General features: G+C 36.7%; 1 protein-coding gene across 5 annotated transcripts in view; it reads right to left on the bottom strand.

Annotated features, from left to right (window-relative positions):
• The window catches only part of FKTN (fukutin), a 99245-nt gene that overhangs the window by 34772 nt on the left and 51621 nt on the right, over positions 1 to 12852 (bottom strand). Inside the window, exon 10 of one of the 5 annotated variants that reach the window (XM_045042588.1) lies at positions 8879 to 9344. The exons of the other annotated variants lie outside the window; for them this stretch is intronic. Within the exon in view, the coding sequence (XP_044898523.1) occupies positions 9251 to 9344 (94 nt within the window). The 3' untranslated portion in view covers positions 8879 to 9250. Of the gene's footprint in view, positions 1 to 8878; positions 9345 to 12852 lie in introns of those variants that run through there. 5 annotated transcript variants of the gene reach the window in all.

Genomic DNA, 12852 nt, shown 5'->3' with positions numbered 1-12852 from the left:
AACCATTTTTTTAATATTTAAATGTTTTTAAGGCTACAGGTTTACCGCTATCCTTTTAACTGCATCCTACAAGTTTTGATATGTATAGTACATTATCTTTGAGTCCTAAAAATTTTATAATTACCACTATTATTTCTTTTTTTTTTTTTTGGCTTTTATTTTTTATTTTTTTTCCACACAAGACCCAGTGTTCATCCCAACAGGTGCCCTCCTCAATGCCCATCACCCACTTCCCCCTCTCCCCCAACCCCCATCAACCCTCCATTTTAAACTCATTAGTTATTAATGAGGGCATTTTAAAGTTTCCATATATCTTAAAGAGGTCTTTAATTGTTTATTTATAATTTAATTCCATTGTGGTCAAACAATGCCACCTATTGAAATAAACATGTATATTTTCTCCCTTTAACCTGTTAACAGAATTTCTCTCTCTCTTTCTCTCTCTCTCTCTCTCTCTCTCTCTCTCTCTCTCTCACACACACACACACACACAGAGGAAGATTTTTATTAATGATGTGAAATTTATTAAGATTGTCTTTATGATATAGTACATGACCAACTTTTGTAAATGTCCCATTTATAGCCAAGAAAGTATATCCACCATTTGTTGGGTAAAGACTTTTACATATATATATATATATATATATATATATATATATATATATATATTTATATTTATATATTTACATATATATATTTACATATATATGAGATAAATCAAGCTTGATTTTGCTCATATTTTCAATAGTTTTATTAATTCCTTTTTTGCTTGAATCAGCAGTTTTTAAAATAAAAGTATTTCGGAATCTCCCACCATAATTGTGGACATGTCAAGATTCATTACAATTTCATTGGCTTCTGATTTATATACTTAAAGACCACATTATTAAAGTCCTCTAACACTTCTTGGTGCACCATCTCTCTGTAAAATTGTGTTGTGGGCCTTTTAATTTAGCACCAGTTTCTTTTGGTTAATAGTATTGGGGAATATCTTTTTTCTATCTCTACAATTTTTTCAACCTTTCTGTATGATTTTGCTTTAGGTATGCCTTTTACCAAGCATTATATAGGTATGTTTTTTTTTCTATCGCATTTTAATCTTTATATGAATTAGCTTAATCTGCTATTATTTCCTGTGGTTAATTATATATTTGGACATTTTTTGAATTCTAGAGCCAGGCTGCCTGGGCTCAAATCCTGGCTCTGTCTGTTATCAGTTGTAATACCTTGGTCAATTTCTTTGTACCTTAACTTCCTCATTTATAAAATGTGGGTACTAACAGTACCTAACAGAGATGTCAGCATACAATGAATAAATAAATGTAAAGTACTCACTTAGAACAGTATCTAGCACATATACAGTAAGTGCTATTATAATGCTGTTATTATGATTATCTTCACATGTTTTCAGCTTACCATACCTTTTCTTTGACCCACCTTTCCTAATTTCCTTTAATTAATAAATGTTTATAAATTCCCTTTTGTTCTGTTTATTTGGAAGTTTTTTAAAAATATTTTTTAAAGTAATCTCTACACCCAATGTGAGGCTCAAACTTACAACCCCAAGATCGAGAGTCCCATACTCTACCAACTGAGCCAGCCAGATGCCCCTATCTGGAAGTTTTAAATACTATTTCTAACTAGCAGTAGATACTGTTTGTAATAGTTACTGTTTACTTTTAACATACATATGCCACTATAAGATTTTCCAATAAAAACAGATTGTAGGCAGAATCTCTACCCTTTTCTTACACACAGAACTTAAATATACTCCTTGAACACTGACAAATCAACTCCTCCTCAACTTATCATCAAGAGTTTTCCTTTCTGAGGGTTGATGGGGGGTGGGAGGGTGGGTGATGGGTATTGAAGAGGGCATCTTTTGGGATGAGTACTGGGTGTTGTATGGAAACCAATTTGACAATAAATTTCATATACTGACAAAAATAAAAATAAAAAAATAAAAAAAAAGTTTCGCTTTTTTAAAAATGTTTATTTATTTATTTTTGAGACAGAGACAGAGCAAGAGAACACAAGCATGGGAGGGGCAGAGAGAGAGGGAGAGAAAATCCCAAGCAGGCTCCATGCTGCCAGCGCTGAGGCTGAAGCAGGGCTTGATCTCACGAACTCGTAACATTGTGACCTGAGCTGAAATCAAGAGTCGGTTGCTCAACTGACTATGATACTCAGGTGCCCCAACAGTTCTCCTTTTTTGACTTTTCTTTTTAACACATTGTCATTTTATTTTTTATAGGCAATGGCTCATAAATTTACTGACATATTTTACCCATTTCTGTGTTCACCATTATTTCATATATATTATGTCTTCCTTCTGGGTCCTTTGATAGATCTTTAAGCATGGGTCTCTGAGACATAAACTTTCTTAGTCTTTTTATATGTGTAAATGTCTTTATTTTGACTTCCCTCTTGAATGTTAGTTTTAACTACATATAACTTTCTTAGTTATTTCTCCCCAGCTTTTGAAAGATGCTATAACCTCCATTATCTTCTGGCCTCTACTGTTTCAGAGGTATATTTGCTGTTCCTTTGTAAGCAATCTATTTTGTCTGGTAGCCTGCAATTTTTTTTGTTTTTGACATTACAGTTTCCTTAAGAAGTATCTAGATGTAGATTTATTATTTATCCCACTTGTCTGTCTTTAATTTGGGAATTTTGTTTAAATATTGCTTTTCATCACTTATTCCATTCTGTTTTAGTTCCACTAGGTCTTTTATTTTTTTATTTATTTTTATTTTCATTCTTTTTTTTTTTTTGTATTTGAGTATAGGTGACACACTATGTTACATAAGTTTCAGGTGTACAACATAGTGATCTGACAAGTTTATACATCATGCTATATTCATCCTAAGTGTAGTTGCCATCTATCACCATACACTGCTACTACATTGTCAATGACTATATTCTTTATGCTGTGCCTTTTATTCCCATGACTTATTTATTCCATAACTGGAAGCTTATATCTCCCATTGTCCTTCACTCATTTTACCGAACTCCCTACCCTCTCCTCTCTGGCAACCATCAGTTTGTTCCCTCTATTTATGGGTCTGATTCTGCTTTCTGCTTGTTCATTCATTTGGTTTTGATTGTTTTAGATTCCCTTTATTCATGAAATCATATGGTATTTGTCTTTCTCAGTCTGACTTATTTCACTTAGTAGAATACTTTCTAGGTCCATCTATGTTTTTTTCAAATGGCATGATCTCATCCTTTTTATGGCTGTGTAATATTCCTGTGTGTGTACATGTGTGCGTGTGTGTGTGTGTACACATTACATCTTTCTTATGCACTTGTTTATTGATGGACACACTTGGGTTGTTTCCATATCTTGGCTATTGTAATTGTTTTTTTTTTAATGTTTATTCATTTTTGAGAGAGAGGGAGAGAGAGACAGACAGACAGAACATGAGTCGGGGAGGGGCAGAGAAACAGGAAACAGAGAATTCGAAGCAGGCTCCAAGCTCTGAGCTGTCAGCACTGAGCCCGATGTGGGGCTCGAACTCACGGACTGTGAGACCATGACCTGAAGTCAGACGCCCAACAGACTGAGCCATCCAGACACCCCTTGGCTATTGTAAATAATGTTGTAATAAACAGGGGTGCAAAAATATCTTTTCAAATTAGTGTTTTTGTTTTCTTTGGGTAAATACCCAATAGTGGAATTATTGGATTATATGACATTTTGATTTTTAACTTTTTAAGGAACCTCCATACTGCTTTCAATGGTGGCTATACCAATTTACATTCCCACCAACAGTGTAGGAGGGTTCTATCTTCCCCCACATCCTTGCCAACACTTGTTATTTCTTGTGTTTTTTATTTTAGCCATTCTGACAGGTGTAAGGTGATATCTCATTGTGGTATTGATTTGCATTTCTCTGATGATGAGTGATGTTGATGTCTTTAATTTTTTTTTTTTTAGTGTCTATTTACTTATTTCGGGAGAGAGAGAGCAAGTCAGCAAAGGAGGGGCAGAGAGAGAAGGAGAGAGAGAATCCCAAGCAGGCTCCATACTGTCAACACAGAGCCTGATGTGGGGCTCGATCCCAGGAACTGCAAGATCATGACCTGAGTTGAGATTGCTTAACTGACTGAGTCACTCAGATGCCCCCAGCGATGTCTTGTAGACATATTCATCAGTGATTTGTGTTTGGACCAAAGGGAATATGGCAAAGTGAGGAATTACTGTGCCACATTAAGTTATCACCACCAATTTTGCCCAATTTTCTAAGAAATACACTCTACTCTTGAAAACCAAGGTTACAGGGCGCCTGGGTGGCTCAGTCTTTAAGCGTCTGACTTCGGCTCAGGTCATGATCTCACTGTTTTTGAGTTCAAGTCGCATATCGGGTGAGGTCAAGCCCCAATCAGGAGAGCTCCAGCCCCGCTTCGGGTAAAACGTGAGCCCTGGTTCGGGTGAGCCCAGCTTCTCTCTCTCTCTCTCTCTCTCTCTCTCTCTCTCTCTCTCTCTATGCCCCTTGTGAGATTCTCTCTCTCTCTCTCTCTCTCTCTCTCTCTCTCTCTCTCTCCACCTCGTAGTCACTTAAAAGAAAGAAGGAAGGAAGGAAGGAAGGAAGGAAGGAAGGAAGGAAGGAAGGAAGGAAAGAAAGAGAAAAAGAGAAAGAGAAAGAGAAAGAGAAAGAGAAAGAGAAAGAGAAAGAGAAAGAAAAGAAAAGAAAAGAAAAGAAAAGAAAAGAAAAGAAAAGAAAAGAAAAGAAAAGAAAGAAGGAAAGAAAGAAAGAAAGAAGCCAAGGTTACAGTATGGTTACTAGCATTTTTTAAAACTATCTCTTCCACTAAACTTCTCACAATCCCACTATAGATAATACAGAAGTAAAAAGGGTAATAGTGGAATGGTAATATACTTTTCAGAGCCTAAATGAGAATATAATCTCTGAGGTCTTTATTGATCCAACACTCCACTGCTATCCCAAACTTCTAACATATAATCAATATATGCAGCATACACATGTTGTATAAAGTAAAATTCTACCCACTGAACCTCATTTTCCCACTGACTTCCAGTATAAATTGAGTGATTTCGCCTATCCTACCAACTATTAAACTCTGCTATGCAATCTCCAGAGGACATAACTAGTGATTATCTGTACTACAGGAGAAACAAGAACAAATTTATATCATCAGTGAGTAGACAAATTAAAGCTTATATGGGTAGTTGTTATCATTTAACACCTGAATGCACCTGCATAATGACTATATCAAAAACCATCCGTGTAAAGCATGCACAGAACTTTTCTTTAATGCCAGAAACAGAGCCTCAGGACACGTTTATTTCTACTGCATAACTTCCCAAAATTTGATCTATAGCTCATCAACAACCAATTAGATTCAGCTGTGCTTGCTTTCTCTCAGACAATTTTAATAGTATTTCTCTTTGGATAGAACAGGTAATTTTAAAAAAGAGATCACACTGTAATTTCAACTTTTATACTAAATAAAAAAGTCTTCTTTTATTTTGAACTCAGATTACCTAGTCTGTCCAATCAGGTGCAAAGAGCTCAGAGTTTATCACGGCAATTGGGCCTGCCTTGATCAAATTCATCGCTTCTGGTCCCAGTTCTCTATTTCAACATTTGTAATCTTGAGCTCTTTTCTCTTCACATCAGTTTTCTAAGTTGTCATTTTTCTTTTAACCTTGTAAATAAACTTTTTTTTTTCTTAAATAAACTTTCCTGGGAAGTAATTTACACATTACGAAATGCAGCCACTTTAAGTTTTGATGAACACATATACCTGTGTAACCACCACAACAAGCAGGGCACAGAATGCTTCGTCCTCTCTGCTTCCTAAAGTTTCCTGTGCTCTTGGGCAGTCGGGCCATCGATCCAGCCTGGCCCCCGGCGATCATTGATCTTACTACTTCCTTGACTGGTTTTGGTGTTCTATAACTTCACATACGTGCAGTTACATAGTATAACTCTTCTTATCTGACTTCTTCCACTGAGCATGTTTTGGAGATTCATTTATGTTATTGCATGTATCAGTACCTCATTTCTCTTTATTGCTGAGTATTCCATTGTCTGAACATACTATAACTTGTTTATCTGGTCACCAGAAGATGCAGTTGGGTTGTTTCTGTGTTGGGTTTTTTGTTTTTTGTTTTTGGCTACCACAAATAATGCCATGCAGGGGCGGTGGGATGGCTCACTCAGTTAAGCGTCCAACTCTTGGTCTCAGCTCAGGTCATGATCTCACAGCTTCATGGGTTTGAGCCCTTCACTAGGCTGTGCGCTGCCCTGGAGCCTCCTTGGGATTCTCTCTCTCTTCCCCTCCCTCTACTCTTGCTGTCTCTGTCTCTCTCAAAATAAGTAAGCTTAAAAAAAAAAAAAAAGAATGCTATGCACATTCATGTCAACTCATTTAGTGAAAGTGTTTTTATATCTCTTGGACTACTACCTTATACAATACTTCAAAGAATTATATTCAAACAAGAAGACACATGGCAGTCTTAAGAAATATAATTTACTTCACATAAATGAAAGGTCCGCCACTTATTCATTCTGAGGTAATCATCTTCTTTCTAAAGATTTTATTTTTATTTTAGTAATCTCTACATCCATCATGGGGCATCAAGAGTTGCACGCTGTACCGATGGCACCAGCCAGGCACCCCTGAGGTAATCTTCTCTCAAAACACACAAACAAAGCTAACTACATAAATAACTCCCACTTCCGTATACTGTATATGTATATAATTACCATATAAAATGCATTCAAAGTTCTTCCCTCAATGATTCAATTAGTGCCTGCTACTCACTAGAGGTTTGGAAGTACAATTAAGGAACCCTAAGACAATCTATCTGTTGTAAAATATGAAGGTATAAACAGAATAGGAAATATGAGATCATTTTTTAAAAAGCCAATGTCTTAAACACACTAATTTAAAGAAATTATTCAAATTTGCTTTTTTAGCTTCACAGCTGTAAGTACTAAAAAGGCAAATATATTTTTTGAGAGCTAAAACCATGGGAACCTGGTTTTCAGTCTTCAGTCTATGAAGCTGAGAGAACCTCTGATCCAACAACTAACTCTGGTCTTTAACTTCTGGTAAAATGGAGTGACTAAAAACTGGGTGACTTGACCTTATGGCTCTGATTCTCCAAAGGTATCTTGATCAAGACATCAATGTGGCATCATCACCCTATCATCTTAACAAAACAAATGCACTTAAGAACTGATTTTAGTTTCAAGTGGGGCTCAGGTTTCAGGCCGACAGATTTACCAGGCCTGATTCTATCTAGAACTCAGAAAGGACAGACAAATCAGCAGAAGTTCCCAAATAAGGCATGAGAAAAATAAAGCAAAAACAAAATCTATGGAAAATCAGAGTCAGGGGAAATTATTTCCAGTTAGAGGTAGTGAGGAGCAACATCAAAAAAACAGGCAACTCAATGCCCTTGAATGGGCAGAACTGGGACATGCGGTGACGTAGCTGGTACAACTCAGTGTCATGCTTAAATCTTGGTCTAAAATCAGGTTGCAAAAGGCTGGGTATCTAAATACAATGTGGTATCTTAGGTTAGATCCTAAAATAGAAAAAGGACATTAGTAGAAAAACTGGTGAAATCCAGGTAACATCTGGAATGTAGTTCATTATAATGCACCAACCTTAGTTTCTTAGCTTTGAGCCAGGTACTATGGTAACAATGTTAACATTAGGGGAAACTGGGTAATTGGTATACAGGAACTCTCTGTATTATCTTTGCAACTTTCCCATAAATCTAAAATTATCATAGGGGAGCCTGGGTGGCTCAGTTGGTTAAGTGACCAACTTCGGTTCAGGTTATGATCTCGTGGTTCGTGAGTTCGAGTCCTGTGTCGGGCTCTGTGCTGACAGCGCGGAGCCTGGAGCCTGCTTCGGATTCTGTGTCTCCCTCTCTCTGCTCCTCCCCCATTTGTGATCTCTCTCTCTCTCTCTCTCTCAAAATTAAACATTAAGAAATTTTTAAAAGGGGCGCCTGGGTGGCGCAGTCGGTTAAGCGTCGGACTTCAGCCAGGTCACGATCCCACGGTCCGGGAGTTCGAGCCCCGCGTCAGGCTCTGGGCTGATGGCTCAGAGCCTGGAGCCTGTTTCCGATTCTGTGTCTCCCTCTCTCTCTGTCCCTCCTCCGTTCATGCTCTGTCTCTCTCTGTCCCAAAAATAAATAAACGTTGAAAAAATAAATAAATAAATAAATAAATAAATAAATAAATAAATAAATAATTTTTTTAAATAAATGAAAAATAAAATTATCATAAAATAAAAAGTTTATTTTAAAAATAGGGGGAAAAAAGGAAGATAGGATAAAGCATGCTGACAAGGAAGTCCATATAACTTCTAAGAGTCCTAAAGAGTCAAAGGAAAAACAAGAGACTGAAGAATAAAATCTTGGACTTTACTGTATCAGAACATTGCTAACTTACCCTTTCTATTTCTCAAACGGCAGAAACAATAATAATGATTCAATTCTGGGAATCTAGTCAAGGGAACAATCTCTAATAAAGCTTTTACTTTATGTAAAAATATGCACATAGGATTTTTTTAATAAGAAGAAAAAATAAGCTGGGTGTTATATGTAAGTGATGAATCACTAAATTCTACTCCTGAAACCATTATTACACTATATGTCAGCTAAGTTGGATTTAAATTAAAAAATTAAAAATAAATAAATAAAAAGAAGAAAAAATAGGAATAGTCTAAATAGAAAAATAGTTAAGCAAACCTATTAGTCTTTTCTCCACAATCCTACCAAGTCTACCTAACAAACTTCTCTATTTTTAAGCCATGCTTTCTTGTTGTTGCTGCTAGACAGACTCTGATTTGGTATCTGAACTATATATGACACAGACTTCAATTACTGTTCTGCTGATCAAGTACTTTAATAATTCATCTCATGGTCCAGATTATGAGATCCCTGATAGAGGAAACTAAGTATGTTTACATTAGAATCCATTGCACATAACAGTTAGTAAATAAAGTCTGAAGAAATGAAATGTTATATAGGAGCCACACCCGGATGGGAGTCTAGTCCCACAGAGAACAAATCCAAATTTTCTGAAGATGTGTACAGTAAGCAGCAACTGCAAATATCAGAAGGTATAAGGATCCCACCACTAGCCCACTGGGTAGTAGATTTCCTAGTAGAGGTTAGAGAGGTAGCTGTATTACCCTGACAATATAACATTGAGGAGAAGGGCTATTTTCATGGAGGGAGTATTAACAGTATAATAGATCATGCTGACACTAGCATCATGTATATATAAGAATACAGGTTCTGAAGTGATATGGTCCCACGTCTGAGTCTCAGCTCTGCCATATTTCCATGTCTATAAAATGAAGGTGACAATTTAAAAAATCACCCTTATAAACTTGTGAGGATTAAATGAGATGATGCATATCAAAGTTTGGCATAGTGCCTGGCATGTAGTAAATATTCCATAAAAGTTAATTTTTATTATTACCATGATTATTACCTCTCAAACTTCTGGCCTCTACTAACAGCTGATTCATCTGGGAAGGAAAAAAAACAACCCCAAGAAACCCAGGCAGCATCTACAGGACCGTGAAGTTACAGAATAAAAACTTCACATCCTGGCGGCATAGTTATTATATGCATCACCTTTTATTGCTAGTGATTGAGACTCTGACGAAGAAAAATAAGTATAAAACAATCCAGACCCACTGGAGTAACTAATCCAAGTTACCACTGTGCTGAAGATACTATGCTTTGTGCCAGAGCAACACAATAGCAATAGTGGAAATAATAACATAGTAACAATAGTAGCAGCAGTAGCTGATATTTATATAGCACTTACTGTGTGCCAGGTACTATTTCAAATGCATTACATGTATTAGTTCATTTAACCTATTAAGTCTTAGAAATAAGCATTTAAGATTAAGAGTCCAACAGCACTGGGGTTAAATCTCGGCCCAGCCATTAATGAGCAAGTTACTTCACTTCTCTACTGGCCGTTTCCTCATATCTACCTGGGAGTGAGAACACCTAACCCACAGGGATAATGTGAGGACTGTCTGAGATTATAAACATAAAGTGCCTATCATGTGCTAGATAACCAGAAGATGCCCTAGGAGCTATACCTTTATCATTGCTGTTAATATTATTACATCTGAGGACCCAAAACATCATTCTGCAGGCATGCAGAGTAAAGTTTCAAAAGGGGAACTTTTTTCTTCCTTCCTGAGTTCCTCTTTAGCCTTTTTTAAAATTGTAAGCATTCAGGGCGCCTGGGTGACTCAGTCGGTTAAGCACCTGACTTCAGTTCAGGTCATGACCTCGGGGTTTGTGGGTTCGAACCCCGTGTCAGGCTCTGTGCTGACAGCTCAGAGCCTGGAGCCTGCTTCACATTCTGTGTCTTCCGCTCTCTCTCTGCCCCTCCCCTGCTCATGCTCTCTCTCTCTCAAAAACAAATAAACATTTAAAAAAATCGTAAGCATTCTATGATATTAAGTTTTCCTCAGAATGAATGATAACATGAATATAAAGTGAAATATACAGATAAAAAGACCTTTAGATTCGCTTTAAGAGTTTTTTTTTTTCCTCTAGGAATAGTGCTGGTGAAAATACTATAGTTCCTTCAAGTAAATAGTGCTGAAAAGAATGAAAATGGCATATGGCTGGGGGAATCTTCCAAAGAAACTACTCTACACAGCCATCCCTGTTCTTTTCTCTGCCTTTTAAGGTCACAGTAACAGGATAGAAAATCTGGGACTCACACCATCTGTCCAGACAGTTCCATCACTGCTCATTTCTCTTGTTAAATAATCAGAACATTTCACACTTCCCAAACACTGCTACCATAAAGAGCAGCTAAAGCAGAATGAAAGAAGCTCTTTCTATGCAGACATGTAGCGGTTAGAAATGAAGAGTTCTTTTGAAGTTTGTGGGTTTCAGACCATGTTAGTGAGAAGAAAGAAGTTTATGCCCCCGAAGGAAATCTAAGAATAACAGAATTATACTACTGGCTCTAGAAATTACCTTTCTTTGAAAAAAGGTGACATTCTCATATGAGTTCTCTATGAATAGATTTGGCAGTTTAATATTGACTTAATTATATAGGTTTCTTCTAATCTGTCAATTTCTCATAAGACTAAGAAGAGAAATAGTTTTCTTTACCACCACTACAACTGCTACTCCTAGTAGTATTAATAATAGTAGTAATTAATAATAATTAATAATAGCTATTAATAATAGCAATAATAATTACTTGGCACTCGGGACATCCTTAATTCTCTTCAAACCCCCCTTTTTTGTGTATTAACTCACCTAATCCTTAACGCCATTCTATGTAGCAATTTCTGTTATTATTCCCATTTTACACTTGAGGAAACTTACGCACAGAGAGGTTAACTAACTTGCCCAAGGTCATAAAGCTGGTGAAGTATAAAGTTGGGATTCAAAAGCAACCAGACTGGCTCCATCTCCTCAATTTCTAGGCTATACTATTTTACAGTTTTTAAAGAAGCCTCTAAATTATACATTAAATTCAGCTTCATCATATTTTGAATAAACAAACTATAGCTGAATGTCATAAACACCCCCATTCACCTAACCACAAGGGAGAATGTCAGTTATATGTTAACTTATTAATTTGTCTTATAATCAGAGCTTTAACCCAGAATGAATGTGTTGTTATCATAAAGCAAAATAATTTTTTATATTAAGTACAAGTTTCAAGAATATGCACCAGGATCAATGTCAATTTGGGGAGACTTTACAACTTTGAGAAAAAGGTTTGGATTACTCTCAAACCTCCAGAATTTAAGCTTATGTGAAGACTCCTGGCCTGCAAATAAAGATTCAGCACTCCCGAGAGGGTGTGTCAACACACCCAGGAGAAAGCAGTCTGAATACAGCATTTCTCTTCTGTGCTACAGAACATTCCCCACTCTACCCAATGGATCAAATTTATTCCAGGTTAGAAGCTCCAATCTGAGTGGTAAGTGAGGCAAATTTATGCTTCTGCTCATATAACTACCAAAGTAATGACAGCAGTGATAATAATCACATTAGTAATCATAATATTACTAATAAACAGTAGCAGTCATAACCACCATTTGCTGATAACTTAGTAAGTGCTAAGCATTATGCCAAGTGCCTCATATGTCAGGTGTATTAGGGAGACGGTGGGGAGTAGTGGTTAAAGAGATGAATGGACCGTGTGGTCTTGAACAAGGAACTCACATTTTCAGCGCCTCACAGAATACCTACCTCCTAAGATTATTTTGATGATTAGATGTGTTAACACATGTGCATTGTTCATAACAGTCAAACACACAGGAGTACTACCCAAACTTAAGAGACTAGGAGATTAATGTCCAGAAAAGCTAAAGGCCACACATGGGTTAGGGTGCAGCTAAGGTCTCCCAGGTTGGCCTGCCTCCAAAGACCAACTCTTTGGGAGCTCGTTCCCCTTCATTCGCGCTTCTCTCTCTCTCTTTCAGAATTGAGAATAGGTCGATTGCATCACAAAGGAGAGCATAGTTACTCTACTGTCATTTTTGTCTTTTCTCATCAAAGTTTTACTATGGCAGCATTAAAAAAAAAATGTTAAAAATGTCAATCTAACATACTGTACTCCATCAATTCTGAGACATTTCCCCCCACCCAAATTTTTCCATCTGTGAGTCATGTGTTTTAGAATTATAATTGGCAGTATTTTTCCTTTCTTAGTAGCGCATAAAATAATAGTGCATCTTACAATCTATATCATCTTACATTTGACAAAATATGGCAGCTGTTAAGCTCAAGGAGTATCCTTGAAGGATTAGCCCTCAGTTTATAGTGAAGGCACATTCCAGAGCTTGCCCAGCATG

The sequence above is a fragment of the Felis catus genome, chromosome D4, assembly GCF_018350175.1.
Source record: "Felis catus isolate Fca126 chromosome D4, F.catus_Fca126_mat1.0, whole genome shotgun sequence".
In the NCBI taxonomy this organism is placed as follows: Eukaryota; Metazoa; Chordata; class Mammalia; order Carnivora; family Felidae; genus Felis; species Felis catus.
The sequence above is the reverse complement of the archived record's forward strand: the minus strand, read 5'-3'. Positions and strand labels throughout refer to the sequence as shown.